This window comes from Buteo buteo, chromosome 2 (assembly GCF_964188355.1).
Source record: "Buteo buteo chromosome 2, bButBut1.hap1.1, whole genome shotgun sequence".
Lineage (NCBI taxonomy): Eukaryota > Metazoa > Chordata > Aves > Accipitriformes > Accipitridae > Buteo > Buteo buteo.
This window is the reverse complement of record NC_134172.1, coordinates 25,409,945-25,429,587: the sequence shown is the minus strand read 5'-3', so window position 1 is coordinate 25,429,587 and position 19,643 is coordinate 25,409,945. Positions and strand designations below refer to the sequence as shown.

The following is a 19,643-nucleotide window of genomic DNA, read 5'->3' as shown; positions in this document are numbered from 1 at the left end:
TGACATTGACTTTTTATTGATTTTTGTGTAAAACACAGTCTATGGAAAAATAGATAAAAGCATTACTAATAATTCATAATAGCCCTGTTCAGAGAGACAGCACAAACTGACAAACACAACTACAAAGAGAATATTGCACATGGGAGACGTACTATGCTTACTGCAAGACACTGCCAGCGAGGCATGAGAAACAATATATAATGACAGAGATCATTGTTCAAGTCAGTTCAATGTGTCACTGATTTTAAAGGCTGTAATCTAATTAATTCAATCAGTATCATATAATGATACAATATCAGTACTGCAACATTACTCATTACATTGATAGAAAATACTACAGGATGAACAGCTAAGAAATCAAAAACTCGTGTATTAGGAGATGCACCGTCTGAAAGGAACTATGCGTATGCATCTATTACCACTGCATATATGAAAATATTATACTGAAAAACTCAATCTAATTTTTATGCACCTGATACATCTAACTTTCAGAGGAAATCTTCACATTCAGAGAAAACTAACTATATTCATACCTGTGAAATTTATAGCCTCTTGGAAACTCATTGCCTTACATTAATTAATAATTTCCCTTAGTGCTAGGTGGGCAGCAAGTATAGCTAATAACATATAGACACACACACAGAGACACACTATTTTATAGGCAATTAATGCCAAATAAAAATACAAATGTATTTTCTCATGTTGGCACATCATATAATGCACAATGTTGGAACAAAAAGTTAAACGTGGCACCAATTCACAGTAACCATTACCGCAAGGTAGATATGCAAAGAACTTGCAAAACAATTACAAAATAATTAATCTCTAAATAATTCAAGAACATGGCTACTTAATTAACTTGTACATAGTTGCCACAGTTAATAGAATTGTAAGATAAAATTAAAGACACATATGGAACCTGTAATAGAGCTGTATTTTAGACAATGTTAAGAAAGAATACCTTAATATCCATAGAAAATGAATAACCTGTTGCTAAATACAGAGGTCTCAATTTTCTAATATGATGTGTACAGTTCTGTGTTACATATTAAGCACTATTTTTTTTTTACTGAACAGTAACAAAGAGAAATTAAGTTTACTTCATTATTCATTTTTCATAGGCAGTAAGCAATTTATATAAAGCCACACAAAAATATTTTTATAGCAGGCTAGCCTTCATATTATGTATTTATTCTCCTAAGTAACTAAGACGTCTAAATGAATTTAGTTGTTTATAATTAGGCAATCAAAACTAAACTTTTAGCCTCAGGTCTGTTTCCAATGAGAAGTCCTAATGTGAGTTCTTCTATAGAAATCAATGTGTTTGATTACATGAATAAAGATTTCTTATGTGACTAAACATATGCATGATCTGATATATAATGTATAGTAAATGCATGAGTGACATTTTACTTTCAGACTTACAGTGTCTTGTTAGAGTGAATTGGTCTTTAACGAACACTACAAACTACTAAATCACAAGTCAACTTGCCATTTCAGTTAGGAGTAAATACATGGCCTAATGGGAAACCATATGTCTTTTTGTAGCACAAATATTTAACAAAGTGTCTTCATATATTTGATCTAAAAATATCATCTATTTATTAATACTTTAATATTTCAACGTTTCAATTAACTTATAAAATCAAAACATATTTTTAATTTTCTATACACACAGTTTGGAAAAGGGAACAACACATCATTATTCTCTCCAGACACCTTTGGCAGTTCAAAATTTAAGAGTTTAATGTTCTTGAAGAAATTTAATGATGAAATGACTTTTTGCATAGGAAAGAGGGCCAATATATTTCCATATATACTGTGAGTGGTTGCATTACAGTGCAAAATACATGGACTTTGACAGTAATATTCAATTAGTACAGTATCTTAGTTCTGCAACTTCATTGCTATTGCATCAAATGAATTAGATAGTTGTAGGGAACATGTATGTTAATTACCTACTCTACAGAAGTGTAGAATTACTATAAAATAATAGCAGCGTATTTGATTTTGAAATGTAAACAGATTGTCAACAGTAATGGTTTCTGCCCTAAATTTGTTCAGAGGTATGAAATTCTGCTCTCAGTTATACCATCCCATTCTAGTGATTTCAATCAGGTTTTGTGCACAGGACTGGGGTAGAATGTAGTGTGGTATTTATCCCATTAAAATTCTCCAAGACTTTGTGTATTCTAAGATTTTAAAAATTAATTTTATTTAAAGGATTGAAGCACAAATGCCTAAGCTTTGTGTGGTTTCCCTCTGCAATAATGGAATAGGAAACAGGCCAGGAAATTCAGTTACCTGTAATTCTGCAAGCCTTTCAAGAAATATACAGCTGTCTGTATTGGAATGAATTTGCAGACAGGCAAAGTAAGTTAGAAATTTTAATTGTCACTTGTTCTTCTTTTTTACGTGCAAATCTCATTCGTACTAGTTTAGGCTCCTGTCTATCTCCAACAATGACAGGTTTTTCACTTAATGTCTAGAATGTTTGATAAAATAGTATTGTGCTTGTGTATCACCATAAGCATCACTGAAATAGCTGCATATTGCAGGAGGGACAGTAAAAGTAGTACCTTGAAACTAAGTGATTTATTTCTGGAAAAAAGAAAGAATGCAAACTTTTAAAATTAATTTGATAGATTTATTAAACTTTTTTTTTTCTCTTCCATCTTTTTCTTTCTTTTCCTGTAAAAAACTGGGGAAGTTTCAAATTTCCAAGACAGTTAGATAAATTTTTGAAAGAAGTAGTTATTAAATACAATAGTCCAGAGGCAGCACCTCTCTCAAATAAGTCCTAAATTATTGATTTCCAAGAGGCTGAGAGGTTATGTCAGAAGAAGAATCACTGGACACATGCCCTCTTTTTGGAAGCATCTGCCAATTGTCAGCTATTGGGAGACAACTCTCAAAGACCTTAGTCTGACCAATTATAGCTGTTATTATCATTTACTTTTCAAAAAAATAGTGAAATAAAATGAATTTTCTCTTTCCAATTGCTTCCCCCCCGCTTAAAAAGGAGGATAAACATGCATTTTCCAACTATTTGAAATTGAAAATTTGTGAACTGAAAAAAACTTCTCAAATTTCTGTTGATATGCATGAAATACAGTTGAATTTTTTTTTAAAAAAAATGTTTTCACAAATCTCCATTTTCAAAAAGAATTCACTAACCTCTCATTCGATACAAAACATGTTTAAAGACATATAAAAATGCTTTAATTTTGGAAAAAAATCATGCAAATATTTTATTTTTCATCTCTAGATTTGAACATGCTTAAAATGAAAGATAGTTCAACTGTCTTTTGATTTGCAACAAACCCAGAATATACAACCCAAATATAAGTTTGGGGAATATGGATACTACAATGAAAATTAAATTGTTGTAATTTTTTAAATTTGAAATAAAATTAAGAACAACTACCATGAACTCTTTAGATTTAGGTTGGTGTAACTGGGGGCAGCTTGATTCTAGATTCTTCCTGTTCTGTGGAGCTGTTGGTTTCACCACAAACAGATAATGAGATTTACAGGACTAATGAAGTTTAAGGATAAATTCAAGCTTAAGTACTGTATATTTCTGATGTATCACATGAATGACAAATTCTTGCAAAGTAGTAAATTATAAGTGAAGGTTCAGCTGAGAAAGTCAGAGATCCTGAACAGTGCAAATATAGATAAGAAAATGTAATTTCATACGAGTAAAGAAAATCAGGATCAAATACACATTCTGATTCACTGAAATAAAGGTTTTGCTAATTAAACAGGAGTAGCCTGAAGGTATGAGTTGAGTTCAGCTATTTTGTTAGAGAAGAGTAGAACCTGACAAAGCAGTAGTAATAAATAATTGTGGATGTTCTTTTGAATCCCACAGGAAATGCAAACGTCTAGTTTTGGAGATGAATTAATTTTTAAGTATAAGAATAATAATTTTGTTTCTCAAAAATTCAGGCATATCCCAGAGACACTTGTTGTAAAAGTAAGACTTTTATATAAAAATAGAAGATTGGATTTGCACAAAAAGATACTAAGAATTTAAGACAGACTCTGGGAAATTCACATATAATAACTGAAAGTCCAGTGTAGAAACTTACAGAAATACATGAGTATTGTGATGCTTCCCTGCTGTATCAACATATTGGAAGGTTCACCATGAAAATGGATTTTTATTGTTGCAGATTTCTCAGCTTTTTTTTTTTTGTTTTAAAATATTTCCTGATATTTCAAAATCATTCTAGAATCAAAACCTAGTTGCTTGCACACATACCTGCAAGTCTTTCTATAGATGTATAACACTATTTTGTATTTTCATTGTATGATGTATGGAAATAAAGAGATGCCAAATGTCTAAAATCCTATGTGAGACTGAAAAAAATGACCCTGCCAGTACAATACCATTTGCTTACAAGATCTACAATTACACCATAATTGAAACTGGTTTTGCATATTAAAATCATGGAATAGTGTAAAACCACACGAAAATACATATACTGTACATGTGCAATACATTATTACAAATTAATTTAAGTTGTTTCAAAACCTGATTATTTCCTAAATTATTAACTCTATTAGTATATATTCTGAACTCACCAACCCAGAAGTGTGGTTAAAACCAGAGTTAAAAAAAAAAGAAACACTGCCCAGAAAATGTGGTATTAATAAATAGCACTCTGACACATATGCTCTAAGTCAAAGAAATATCTGGAAAGCATCGTTATAATAAAATACTGTTGTGATATAACTGTGCAAAGGAGCATTAAAAAATTCTGATTTCATAATTATCTGCCCTCTGTAATTCAAAACAAAAATATTTTTGTAGTTATCTGAAGTAGTAGTCTTCAGTAATGAATCTCTCTTAGTTTGGTTGAGAGCTTGTACTATATGCCAAGCAAGTCCATAGTGACTTTACTCATACTTAACTAAACTCCTAAAAATACAAGTTTATGACAAAAAAAAAACCCAAACAAAACATCTACGACAGTGCTAAACAAATATTAGTCTATCATCACATCACAGTTATCCTTTCTGGGGAGAGATGTGGAACAGACCCACTTGCTTCTTCTATAACATGGCTTTTCTCCCATCCTCTTCGAATTCTCCTCAGTTTCCTACTTACACATGGCAAAAGTAAAATGATCTTACCTAGAATTACAATGGAAGGCAGAACAAGGGCAAGAACAAAATTTGGTGGTGTATAAAATCTGTAATACTCTTCTTCAAAAGCTCTTTTCCATCCATAAATCAGCACATGGAAAGTACTTATGAGCAGAGCAACGTATCCAAGTGTAGACTTTGAAAAAAGAGAAAACAGGGAAAAAAGAAGAGATAATAGTACTTGGTCCTTCATCCAACAGCTCTAATCCATTACTTTAACATTTCTATTAGACATCATGTTAAAATCTCTTACCTATACACTATTTAAAATTAGCAATACGTGGTTTTAAGTTCACATGTTCTGAAAACTACAGACTGAAATGAACACTGATTTACAACATGTCTCTGCTAGCATCTACAGGCCTTAGTCAAAGCTGAAATGAAGATTATGTTTGCCCAAATTCTAAGTACTGGAAGTCAACTTCAGGATATGTATGTGAATAGGGAACAATCCCAGTGAAGTTACTGGAACAACATCAGTTGTGACTGGAATTTAAGTAAGTTCCCTGTTTCTTAACTATGAGGCTAGATCACTTCCACAATTCATGATTATGGAACAATGCAGTTCTGCTGGAAGAGACCTGGGCCTAGCACTCCAGATTTTTATCACTCTGAGAGGTGCAGTTTGCTTCTTCCTCACAGTGGCCTACATCCACTTGTCTGAAGTTAGCATAAACCATCCCCTACCTTCCTCCATCAGCTGTTGCCTACTGATTAATGGGAATGTCTGGACTGCAGGACTTGGACATAAGGGCACAAGGCAATGATGCAGTTTGTCTTGAACAGGTAGTGCCAGATGAAATGTGAAGTAGAAGGTTCCCACAGCACCCTGCAGAAGACCTCTCATCATGTAATCTAGAGCATGCCACAGAAGGTAGTGCTAATAGGGGCCATTCACTGTTTCTGCGAATCTGCCATTTTAAGAACTCTATAGTTGTATTGCTCTGCAGACTTGAGTTAAATGTATTAATGTTGACTTTCCCAAACCATGGTAAAAAAAAGACTACTATGCTTTGAATTCTGGTGGTGATCAAATGAAGAAAACCTCTTTTTTGGCCAAAACTAATGTAATGACTAACTTGGTTGGGAAACTTCTGTAGAAGATCATTGAAACAGAGAATGAATATTAAGAAAGGTAACTGCCTACCAAGGTTTGGTTTAATTCCAGCAAACAGAGACACAAAGAAAAGTGCAGCTTAAGGGTCTATAATAGTGAAAGAATTAATTCTTTCTACTTCAAGATTAACCAGTTTCCAGGGAAAGGAGAATGTCTGAGCTAATACCATTTGCAAGGATGTAGAGATATAATGGTATAAAAAGGAAAATACTTTTGTTAATTTCTAGAGATTGGTACCATGTGTTTTAACTTGCCAATATTTATGCATTTTTTTGCCAATGGTTTCAGAGCCATGTTGGTACATTTTAGATATACTGCACCCTCTTTTTAAAAAGAACAATTTGCTCTCAAAATATTCTGTAAGAAACAGAACAATCAGACAACCACCTGTGGATATGAAAATGGCATATGCAGTATCTGAACAGAAGTTCTGCTAAGAAATTTGGACAGCAAAAATACTATCAAACCTGATGTTTGAATATGTTATTGCAGTTTTTTGCTAGTATGACTGTCCTGAATTCACTGCTGTTGTATCGCTGCCAGCAGGCAAAAGGGCACAAGTGAATCATATCCCTCATTTCTTCATCAGGTTTACTGATGAGTACTATAACAATTCTTGAAAAAGAAACAGGAGGGAAATATTATACAGAGTCTTCCTAAATTTAAAAAAAAATAAATTTAATGCTTATTTAAATTCCATCTGCAAACTACAGTTTTGAGACATCTCTATATGTCTTTCTATCTAATGGTCAAAATGGAAACTAACTAGTACGTCATTTATCACTACATTTTACTAACAGCACAAGAACAAGAAAAACTTATGATGAACCTCTATTAAGTTCTTTTTTTTGCCCTGTTGAAAGTTGCCATATGATTCTTTGAAGTGTTGGTAGGGCATGTGCTAGTATGTACTGGACCGTTTCAACCACTCATCTAAAAATCTAACAAAGACAGTCCTATAGGAGCTTCTGTCAGCTACTGATGGTATTTCTTTCTACCAGGCCCTTAATTGCTGTATTTCTGTGCTGTACTTTTAACAGTAATAACACTGCTTAGCTAGAAAGAGGATGTCCTCCACACAACTTAGCATTCTGCAGTCTTTGGCTTGTTTAGTCAAGGCATATCTGCACTAGAAAGTTCCATTAAGAGCATTTATCCTAGCTCACAGGTACTGACAATGACTTTTCCAGAAGTACAAGCAAGACTGGCTGCCTCTGCTACTTAAATAAAACCCCACTGCAGGAGGCTGTGTCAGTACAAAACTTCTGTGTTTGTTATAAAGACATGATTCTTCAGTATCTGCAAATGTTCAAAGACTACAGCAATGGCTGTACAGTAGTAAAATGAGGAAACTCAGAACCGACTGAAACAGGCTTGGACAAAAAGACATAAGCTAGTGCAGGAAAAGGCACTGCTGGGCAGCTGAACAGTAAAGGTAAAATCAGTTGGTAGCACTGGATCATACTACAAATCTTGGCCAGCGGTAGTGTCAGAAAGCCATATTCCAAAGTTGACCACCCCTATGGATTTATTTGAGAAATAAATGATGTTTGTGCTGTGGGAGTTATTAATTGCTAGAAAGCAATCTGTTTAATACTGGAAAGGTGAGAGAGCTGCTATCATTCAGGTATGCAAGGTTATTTTCTTCTGCACAAGTTTAAGATTGGACCATGTGGAGGAGGGAATACAGGGATTAGAGACAATGGATTTCCTGAAATGTAATTACGCTTCAGATGGAATATACATGTTGTGTTTCTGTCATCCTTTCCTGGCTTCTTAAGACACAAAAAGAAAGGGATGAATGTGTTTGCAAGAGCTGGAAGATCACTTACATTGATGTTACCACAGGGAGGCCAGGAGAGGCACAGGATGCTAACTTCTTTAAGAGCACTTTAAGAGGACTTTTGCAAACAGCAAGAAGGGATACTTTTTCTTCACTGGTAAATTCACATTGGTGAGTGGTAGCAATATCAGTTGTAAGTCTTGGGAACCCTCTGCCTAGGCTCTAGGATGGCTGCTGGGAAAAGGGGAGGAACAACTTTGGTTGCTTTGCTTCCTTATCTTCCATAATACTGTGTTTCCTGGAAGCTGAGTTAATAGGTAAGCACATTTCCTATGGACTCCCCAATCTTTTAGCTTTTTTTTAAGTCTCCCCTGTTTTGTTTCTTTTCCTTCCTGGTCAAGTCAGTTTTTTAGCCAATGTGGGAGATTCCCAGCCAAGGCCACTGATAAACTGGACAAACTGGCATTGTTTGGGGCAAACAAAAAAATGGTAAAGGAGTGGAAAAATGCAGGAGAAAAATCCCTGAGATGTTACCAGGAAGATGTACATATATAGAGACACAGATCTGCTGTGGGACAAATCTGCTTCAGGTATTTCTACCTTCACAATGGTCGAGTAATTCCAAGCAATTTACATATAGAAAAGGTATTTTCCAAGGCCTACATTTATGCAATGTATACTTCAGACTTCCCCAGTAACAGGATATTGCTAAACTTATAAACAGGCTGTAGCAATTCTGACTGGAATCTTAGCCGTAAACTTGCTAAATGCTTGGGCCTCATTCTTCTTTACTCTGGGGGAAAAGTATCCTATTCTTGTGGGAGAACCAAGGCAGGGAAGACCTTCCTCAAAGTGTGTGTGCAAGAAAAGTTTAGCAATACTGTCTCCAAAAAACTTTAGGATTGTGCTAGCAGACAAAAGGAATGTCTACAAAAAGATCAGCTTCCTACTACACAAATGGCAGATTTGCACTGATTGTTGCTAACAAACATAAAGCTCAGCTTTCAAAGCCAGCCTGCTCTGTCCATTACCACTTTGCGTGATGTGCTTTGGACTTGAACTCTTAGACTGGAAAACAAAAGCAGGAGCCATTTATACTTACATTATGTATTTACAGTTTAACTTCCTTCAGAAGACTGAAGGACACAGTGCAGCACTACTTGCAGACAACATTCTCCATTTCCATGTATTTTACATGAACACTCAAGGACTGGTTTCAATAAATGTCTTTTTCTGTTTGCAGTGTGTTGGTTTAGGTTAGTTTTTATGCCTGCTCTGACAAAATACAAATTCTTTTATATTTCTTGCCCATGTCTACCATTGTTCCTTATCCAAATATGTTTAGAAGAGAAAAAGAAGATTAATGAAGTGGTATTTAAGAAAACCGATGCATTAGTTTATCAGCCCCAGCTTCTTCCCTGTTTCTTTCCTCAGTAAGCTCCAAATTTGGGTCATGTTAAGATGCCTGCAAAGTTTCATGTTAAATTTCCATCATCTAGGATCTCCTACTGAGCAAACTCTTCATCACTGTCTCATTCTGTGGCTCCTCCATCTGGATGTTATGAGTGTTTCTCTCTGAATCATGGTGAAGTAATCAGATATTTTTGTACAGTGGTCAGCTCTGTACTGCAGCAACTCCCAAGTTTTCTGCTGGTCTCTTAGCTCCTGGTAGGGCTGACCACATTCATACCGTGAGGGAGTGAGCAGAGCCTGCACTGCTTCTCCTCTCAAAGTCCTTTTCCCTTGATCAAGAAGCCTGGAATTTTTGGGGCTGCTGACACCTGTGTTGTGAAACCAGGCTCAGTAAGGTGGAGGCATCTCCAAAATAATTGGCGATATCAAAGACAGCAATGATTTCTGAGCAAAAACATTCACAACCAGCACTTCTTTACAGTATTAGGAAGACTGTGGTGGAGGTCTGTTTGAACCACTGTAGGTAGGGGTGATGCTGCTCAGGGCTTGTACTACTGGAACAGGGCTAAAAAATAGTCTATACCGTATATGTTAAAAATTTGTTAATCCTAAACTCAGATTTTCCTAGTAGGACTCAAGACTGAGTATGTTTTAGCAGTAAAACTCTTTAGAAGAGGCCAGACTTTTATTTTGATGAAACTATTTACTATGATGAGCAAGCAATACTATGTTGTTCTCAGTGGAAAGTGCTGAGGTAAGAAACTGTCTGAGTGTGCTGACTGACTGATTCTTCACCTGTCAGATGCAAAACAAGTTCAGCAATTATTGTGGCAAATCAGCTGAGATTCAGGACTAAAGCTAGAGACATACTGCTCTTCCCAGACAAAAAAAACCCAGCACTGAGATGTTGGGCTAATAGGTCCACTTTGTCCCCCTGACTTAGAGAAGATTGAGAAAATTAAGTTCAAATTCACTTCAACATATTGTACTTCAGTAGAAGAAAAATATAAAAGACAGTAAGTATTATGATGTTTTATCAGTTCTACTTGCATACTGGGTACAGTGAAGCTTGTGCAGAAATGCAGACTCCTTTTACTTTAGTGAGAGATCACTGGAAGTCTGTTTTCTGATTGAATAAAGCAAGAGGACTTTTTTGAAGGACAAGTAACTAAATAAAGAACAACTTACTTGCATCCTGAGAAGTAATAAATGACAAAGTACCTTTAATCATCATTAACTTAAAGGAAATTTTTAGTAGTTCAATATTTTTTGTGACTAAAAATTACAAATTATCATAATTAATTACCACTACCAGTTCCCTTCAGCATGTAATGCAGTATCAACTGTAATATACCTCCAGAGCAAACAACTTGTTCCCAATCAAATTCCTCAAAATACTGACAGATTATTCATTAAAGTTTGTAATTATTTAGATTTGGAACTATTTGACTTTATTTACAGTGGAAATAACTGCAGTAAATATGACACAATAAAAAATGACCTTATAGACACATCAGTTTGTCCAAATTTATCTAATTTGAATTTAGCAAGAAATTCTAACAATGGAAAAGGAATAGATTAGTGCTCATTTGGTCTTAGCTATGTTGGTTATTGAAGACCAAGAAGTGTAAAACGTAAATTCCTGTTCTAACACTCATGAAATGCTTAACGTGCCTTCATGGTAATATATCTGCGGAGTAAGGCTATGTTTTTTCATTAACTTAGCAGAGCGAGGGAAAAAAAAAGTTCTCATCATATTGCAAAGTGCTTTTGTTCATCATCATCACCACCATAATCATCATAAGAATTCTTATAAACAGCAAAACCCGCTTATTTAAAAAGTAACACACCTGAATAAAACTGAACTCTCTCCAGTTTAAGGCATTGTTTACTGAAGGGATGGAAGTTACTGCCAGTAAAGAAAGCAATCCAAGGCTCATTATTCCAAAGGAGATATACATTTCAATTCGCCACACTTCTTCCTCATTCCAAGAATTTTCAACATTGGCGTGAACCTGATGAAAGAACAGAAAGGAAGCACTTTATTCTACAGAATATTAAAAATACCAACAGAAGCTATTTTGCTGACTAAAAGTCTACAGTCACAGGACAACTATAAAATGGGGTCAAATATTTCAGAGGTTTCCTCATGTCTTGGAGAAAACCAAATATTTCCTTACTGCTGGTATTGGCTCTGGTTAGATTAAAAATATGTTAAACATGGAAACTTAGATGAGTTGTTAAAAGAAAATGTAACATTATATACTATTCATAACAATTACATTATAAAAACAGATAAATCTGTGCATTCCTGTACACTGTATAAAAGTAGCCATGTTCTTCAGACCCTGGAAACTTAAATTCTATAACATAAACTGGGTAAACCTCCAACTTGGTTTTAGTTTGTTACACTTAGAAATAGTTTAGCACCATTTCCTGTTTTTTGCTTCAGCTCCCTATGCTGAGTCCAAGTTATTTTGCCTCTTTCACTGCTGACATCAGATACATCCAAAATAGTTCTCTTTGGAGAGCTTTACCAGAAAAAAAATAACTCAGGTCCTTAACAATTAAGAGGCCTGGATATTCAATTATTTTCCCACTTCCAGGTGAACTATTGTGATATGGCATGTCTTGAAAGAGGTTCACTAGGAATATCAGCAAGTGAGAGTTTTACAATATTATTAAAACCAAGATAATTTCTTAGTAAAAGTATCAGTGGGTCCTTTACTAAGTGTGAACAATTACAGTTTCTTCCTGCCTTTTACAGTTTTGCTCTTCCTGCCTTTCTCTTAAGTTCAATTTTTCATGCTAACCTTTTTAGAATTTGTGGACCCAATGCCTGTTACTTTGTTCCATTTGATTCGATTCCTTAGTTTGCTTTTCTTTCTGTTCCATCACACCTCTCTTTCCTGCAGATTTTATGTGCTGAATGACAATGCCTCTTTTCTGGCAATGCTGCTTTTCTGCCACTTTAAAGGTGACAATAAGCTACCACACTGACAGACAGAAGCATCAGACCCTCTTCTAAAGGATGACAGATTTGTCAGAGATTGTTTCAGGGTTACGCAAGATCAATTGCTCTTGGGAACTGAGTCAATCTCTATTGTCTGTAATAGATGATGTTCACAGAATTTTTAATGAATAAAATATTTTTACCACTGGTCCAAAATGTTACAAAGTAACAGCATTTTCATTTTGTAAAAACAGATTCATCCGCAAGCATTATTACAGTATCTACCCTTATACTTTTCACACTTTTAAACACACGATATACATACTTCACCCATATGTTGTCTCTCTATGTATAGAGGAACATACCTCAGAAGTTTCCTGCTGTTGCTCCTGTCCTGTCTGTCCTGCATTCTCCTTGTGTACATTACTATCAATCATGGATTCAAGTAGGACACATCCTTGACTCCCCCTACCACACAAACATGACTGCAGCTTGACCCACAAGGTGAGCACAATGCACAGATGTTTCTTTTCGTCTCCCTTCTTATTCAGCACTAGCTAAGCATAAGATAACCCATAACATTCTCTGCTGAAAACAGTGGAACAGATTAAGAAAACATATATATTGTATTCATGAGCCATATACATACAGCCAAGGCATTTTTAACTCACTGAACTTAAGATTGACTTACCTGTTGATATGCCATATTGAGGAACAAGTATCGCTCCGATCTCCTCATAGGTAAGCAGAGGCTATATGCCACATGCACTGTTGCAAAGAAAAAACTGAGCAGTCCAAGCTGCTTTCGACACTGGAGCCAGTTGTCCAGCCAAGGTGGAAATCGCCTATACTTAGTACCATAGTAAAGCTGGTAAGCAGCTGCAGTAAGTCCTGATAAATACACTAGAGAAAGTAAAGTGATAGCAACAATTGGTAGAGTCTTGTTCACGATCTCAATGGGGATCTTGTAAAAGTCAGTCTGCTGATTTCTCACATATGGATGGATTACATCTCTGATGAAGGAATAAATGAAGAAAAACGTTGCCAGGCTAATGGCAATCACTACAGGCCCTTTCCACAGTGTGAACAGTCGCAGAGGTAAGTTTTCAATCTCCCTTGAAGATGACAATGCCCCCAAATCAATAGGAATAAAACTGAGCTGACGGGCAAGCTCAATAACTTGATGGCGAGCCTGAACATTGTTACTGCATATATAGACCTGTTGGGAAAGTCAAGTGAATTGTCTGCAGTCAGAGAAAGAGACTCAATGGTTAAAAATAAAAAACCACCACCACAAAAACCCCTTAAGGGCCTCCAGGTCAAAACCACTACTGCTAAAACTGTACAGTGTTATTCCAGCTTATAACACCAAGATGAGAATGAAACCACACACAAATGCAGCCAAAGTGACAATATGCACACTGATTTAGCAACAGAATAACCAAAACAAAATTGGCTTTTTCTTGGGAGTTAATAATGAGTTGACTGTGGGATGCCCTGGTAATCTGCATACTGAAACCTCCCACAGTGAAATGTCTGCAGGACTAGATTGAACTTGAAACAATGGCTAAAAGCATTTCAGAAAATCACGAGTCTCTCAAAAATACAGGAATCTTGAATGATGACTGTAGTATAAACAGAATGAAAAGCAGAGAACTGTGTAATCTCTCCATGTATAACAATTTTAGCTTAATTTCACAATCCAGACTTCTGCAAAAATTGAATGTTTAACAGAAAAGACAAAAACTAGCAGATAAATAAGAACTCCTTTGAAACACCAGTTATTCCATAGTGGAGGAAATGCACTGCTACAAAGTACTTTAAAGTTCCTTTAAAATTTACAATGGGCCATAGTTTGCCAAACACTGTTTGCTGATCATCTGCATTAGAGTAAACATGATCTGTTTTGACAGAGTTAATTACTTATAGTGCAGTGGTATTCTGAAAGGGGGTAAAAATAATATGGCATGGTTATTTTTAAAATTCTGCTAATTCTGTATCAATTGCATTCCATTTAAAATCTACCTGAAGCGTCAAAAAACTCAAATTAGTCTCCAGTGTTCACGTTACACAAGTCATTTCTCATGTATTTCTCAGAGTTCATAAAGCCATGAAGGACTGGGTTCTTGCATAGGCTTAAATCCTTTGTATCACTTCAGCAAAGCATGAAAAACATAAAGCTGCCTTTTCTATACGCAGGACGGATTTGGGGAACATACTGGAAAGGAATTTGAACATGATGTTCCCAAGCAGTCCCGGATAAAATGAATGATCACTTAGAAACATATGTGCCTCCTTCTGTTTCTTCATATTTATGATCTTAGGGCATTTTAAAAGCTAGATAATTTCTTTCGTTCTTTCATTCACTGTTACGTTGAATGCAAACATTTTTAGAACAGCTGACTCCTGAGCCCTGGAATCAGGACCTCAGATTTCTGTGCATCTCTTTCAATAGTTCACCCCATCTAAACCAATACTAAAACTAAAATATACTGGCAAAGACTGCCTCTATCCTTGTATAGAGCATAAGGATAAAAATTAACGTATTTCCTACAGAAGACATTAATACCCAACTCTTCTCCTCTGTCTGTAGTCATCTAACGGTCAGCTGTCTAGTCTAAGCTAGTATCCACATGTCCTCTACAATCTTTAAAGATAAACAGGCACTCCAGGGGACAATTTGGATGCAATGAGATCCCATACAGTGGGACAAACTAGACTCCGGAAGTTTTTTAACTTAAACTAAAGGCCCAACATTTTAGGTACGTTAAGTCAGGCAGGATGAATCCCATGAGTTCTGGCTGCTTACATTCAGTTCCTGTCATTTTCATCTTACAAAAAAGTTAAATTAATACAAATATAACATTTACCTGTCTGCTGGCATCCTTTGGTCCTAACTGCAGTGACCAAGCTGAAACGACATTGAATCCTTTGACAATCAGGGAATCTGGGAAAAGCGATGCCAAATACTCTGCATTGGAGTCCGGATATTGGTCTACTCTTGTATTATTGCTGACATCAATCAGAATTTTACCAGTGAGTAAATGTTTGAGGTCCCACAAAGAGGCGTAATGTTCTCTGTGTATGGCTACAAAAATTATGTTTGTTTTTGTTACTGCATCTTCATGGTGAGTGACATCAACCACATGGGGAAAGAACTCAGCAGCAAGTTTAGGGTTTCTGCTTCCTACAACCACATCGTACCCGCATCTGATAAGTCTAATCGTCAATGACTTAGCAAAGTCTCCACTTCCAATGATGCCTATTGTGATCTTACTGGCATCCTTGATGCCATTGGCAACATTTGGTAGAAAAGTTTCATTGAGGTTCTTAGGACTTCCCATCATAGAGATTGATTCCATACTTCCAAGACACCAAACCTACAACGATTTCTTTGGGGGGATGGGGGGGAAGAGAAAAAAGAGAAAACAACAGAAGGAAAAATGCAGCATCATACAATTTTAGGAGACATCAGAATCTATAAACACCTCTGGGAGAAAAAATCTGTGGTTCTAAGTTTCTTGTTATATTTTCTCCTTAATAAAGTATGTGCTAATCAATGTTGTCTTGCAATGAGTCACTAATACAAGGAGAAACATAAAATACTTCAATAATACAGTTACAGAATTAAATGATAATTTTTTCCATCTTCTCCTATTCCCTATCTTCTACTGCCCTGGAATATTGGACCACAAGATAAGCTTGTGCTCCTGAAACTAATGGTCAATGGAATAATGAGAAGAAACATGTAAGAAAAACTGGGTAATTACGGAAAATATTAGAAGGTAGAGATAGCTGGCCTGTGGCTGGCATAGGACAGTGAGTTCATGGAAGCTGAATGCCATTAAAAGCTTAGGCAGATTATTACCGTGGTATCCTATATTGGCCAGGAAGGAAGGGATGCAAAAGTCTCAAAGCTGCAAATGTCATGGCTACCACCATGACAGACATCCGACACACTCACCTGTCAGTGTGGGAAATGGATTCGTGACCACATGGATCCAATGGCAAAGACAACAAGGGAAATTTGTCAAGACTTATTAATGAAATCACTAATGACACTGCTAGGTCATACTGCTAGGTCTGGCCATGGATGTATAAGGATTAACTGTGGGTGCAAGGGTAAAGGATTCAAGGCCATGGGTCACAAATATGCTTTACAGAAATTTCTGACCAGGTAGAGAAGATAAATCCTGGAGACAAATACATGGGACAGCATTCCACAACAGGAAGAGATAGATTTCATGCAATAATAAAAGGGAAGAGAGTTTTAGGACTCAAATTCAGTGCAGTAAGGGAAGCTTTGAAGAAGAACAGGGGCTAAGGCTCATGGAAAATTAAAAGAAATATTGCTATATCTTTGGAGAGAAGAGGTCACAGAACTGCAGTAAAACTGTAACAAAGACAAAAAGACATAAAAAACCAACAAAACAAGCCCCAGGAGGGAAGTCTTCACATAAAACCACAGTTATGACCAAAGTGGTTCTGTACTGTAAAACAGCAGTGAGTTCTGAAAATGAAGGAAGCAATGAGGAAAGGCAGGCTAAGAAGGAGCAAAGAGAAACCATGAGGTTGCGGTCTTGGGAGCAATCAACAACAGACCACACAGAAAGGAGGAGCTGAATGAACCTCTTCCTGAGCCACCATCCAAGAGCTGATATGATGGTAACTAATCAGAAGTGGGGGACCTTACCCAGCCATCAGCTAGGAATACAGGATGTGTGGTGAACAACCTCCCACAGTTAAAAGTAGCATTGTGTTTCAGAAATTGGAGGAAGCTAGTACAAGAATGGACACTTTTCATTTCAGCTTTGACTAGAACAGAAGAACTCACTGAAACTGGACTGAGACTCTAACGATGGACAATATGTGAAAGTGACCATAAGATCAGTATTCTAAGAAAGATTCTAACAGTGATCTTTCTGGCAGAGGCAGCCCATATAGATTTTTATGCATGCACTGAAAAAACATTTCTTTCTTACCACATAACCTGAAACGTATCTAACACATGACCAAAATACCAGTATTTCCTGTACCATGCTGGGCACACATCCAGGAACATAATGAAAATAGCTGTATTTTGATCAGATGAGAGATATACATCAACTGGATATGACAGAACATGTATGCTTTCACCATGTGATTACAGAGGCCCATTTCAGTTCATGCCACGTGATGTGAAGGTGTTGCAAAACTTTGGGATAGAAAGGGAACTGCCATGAGGAAATGGGCTACCAGTACCATTTAACCCTACTGCAGCCTACTTTCAGTTTTTGTCCAAAGCATCCTTAGGAGAGTGGGCATCAAGGATTTGGACATGATGAATTATTCTGGTGAGCTGAATTTGGGCCACTGGCCAAAGTTTCTCACTGCCTGTTCTAATGGAAGTAGAGTGTGAGGAACAGAATAAAACTAACAGACTTCATAAAAAACCATCACGGAATAGGCAGACATGACTCTTGGGCAAATAATCTAAGAGATGGAAGAGATCAGAGAGCTGGCAGTTACTGAAAGGGACTATATTAAATGCACAATAGCAATTCAGAGGAAAGAGGGTGTGTAAGACTCTTATAACTGCATCAGGAGAGCTTTAATGACCTGAAAAATCACACAAAAAGTAGAAAAAAAAAGGGGGGGGGGAGGGTGTGCATGGCTAAGGACAGTATAAAGAGACATATCAGAACAGCAACGGTGAAGGACATAAAGGATAACAAGTAAAGGTTTCATAAATACAATAAAAGACAGAAGGCAAAGTTTATAAATTAGGAGGAAAAGGAAAAAATTATAGGTGACGCAAAGTAGGACAAAGTGTTAAGTGTCTTCTTTATTCCAGCCCTCAGCAGAAAGGTTAACAGTGAAGAGATATTTAATGAAATTCCTTTTATGGGGAGACAGAAGGTGAGGTCAAAGTGGAAAAAAGTAAGTTAAGTATAAAGGATAAAGTTAAAGATAAGATAAAGATTTTCAAGTCAGCAGACACTTATGAAATCCACCCTTGATGCTTAAAATGCTGATCGAAGTGACATCTTGGGAACTCAGAGAGGACAAGAGAAGCAGACTAGCACATACCGCTAAAAGAAGGGAGGAGGAGGACTGAGGAAAGCAAAGACTTGTTAGCCTATCTTCAGCCTCTGGACAGATTTTACATCAAGTTACTGAGCAATCAATTAGTAAACAGATGGGAAGCAGATGATAAGAAGTAGCTAAGGCGGGTTGTTCAGGAACAGACTGCAACAAAACCAACCTCCTTTTACAAAACACCTGGCTTCACAGATATAAAAAATAGTAGAAGTGACATAAACTTGACATTTGCCCTTAGATAAGCTAAGAAAACACTACAGAGCTACGTCAGCCAGAAGGTGACACAGATGTGAAAAACTGCTCTTCGAAAAATAACTACTGGAGACGAAAAACAAACAGAGAGCCGGGCAGTCACTGAATCTGTGACCACCCGCTCGGGCGGGAACTTACGGGGCGAGGGCTGAGGCGAGGGGCTGGCTGGGCGCGGGGTGCAGGCCGGGGCCCCCTCGGCAGGCTAGCGGGCGGCTGCGCGACGCGGCTGTCCACCCCAGAGGAGCTCGGCGGGGCCCAGGTCCTGGCCGGCATCTCCAGCTGCAACGACAACATCGCCCGTGACGGGAGCGGCGACCCTACCGCCTGGCCGGTCGCCGCCCCGGCCGCCCGCCCCGGGCAGAGCGGGGACAGCCGCTGCCAGGCCCGGCCGCCGCGGGGCGGAGGCACCCCGGCTCCGCGCCGCCGCCGGGCATCGGGGAGCTCCTCGCGGCTGCCGGGGGCCGGGCCGCGCTCAGCCCCGCTGCCCGACCCGCTCCGGGGGGCCCCCCGACACCGCCAGGCCCGCCGGAGCCTGCCCGGAGACGGGGGCAGCCGCGGCGGGAGTCCGCCGCCACAGCGATGGGCAGCGGGGAAACCCCCGCGGGGCGACGGCGGGCACGGCTGGCCCGAGGAGGCGCCCGGAGGGGATGGAGCCACCTCCCGCCCCGGCCCCGGTGCCGCTCACCTCCTCCCGCCCGCCAGGAGGACCAGCGTCGCCGCTTCTCGTCCTCAGACTCCGGCCCCGCAGAGGCGGGCGGGCAGGCGGGAAGGCGGCGCCTGTCTTGCCGCTGCGACCCGCCCCCTGCGGCCGCTCCGCCGCCGACACCACCGCGGCCGGGAGGGCGGCGGCGCGCTCCCGCCGGGACTGGGGCGGCGGCGGGGTGACA

General features: G+C 38.1%; 1 protein-coding gene across 3 annotated transcripts in view; it reads right to left on the bottom strand.

Moving 5' to 3' along the window:
• The window catches only part of STEAP2 (STEAP2 metalloreductase), a 37,448-nt gene continuing 17,805 nt past the window's right edge, over window positions 1–19,643 (bottom strand). The window contains exons 1-6 of one of the 3 annotated variants that reach the window (XM_075048824.1): window positions 19,442–19,494; window positions 18,895–19,035; window positions 15,294–15,815; window positions 13,115–13,642; window positions 11,321–11,485; window positions 1–5,293 (exon numbers count right to left, since the gene is read on the bottom strand). In XM_075048824.1, coding sequence (XP_074904925.1) covers window positions 5,009–5,293; window positions 11,321–11,485; window positions 13,115–13,642; window positions 15,294–15,785 — 1,470 coding nt within the window. In that variant the 5' untranslated portion in view covers window positions 15,786–15,815; window positions 18,895–19,035; window positions 19,442–19,494 and the 3' untranslated portion in view covers window positions 1–5,008. Of the gene's footprint in view, window positions 5,294–11,320; window positions 11,486–13,114; window positions 13,643–15,293; window positions 15,816–18,894; window positions 19,036–19,441; window positions 19,495–19,643 lie in introns of those variants that run through there. The other 2 variants (XM_075048842.1, XM_075048833.1) reach the window with 2 other exon arrangements.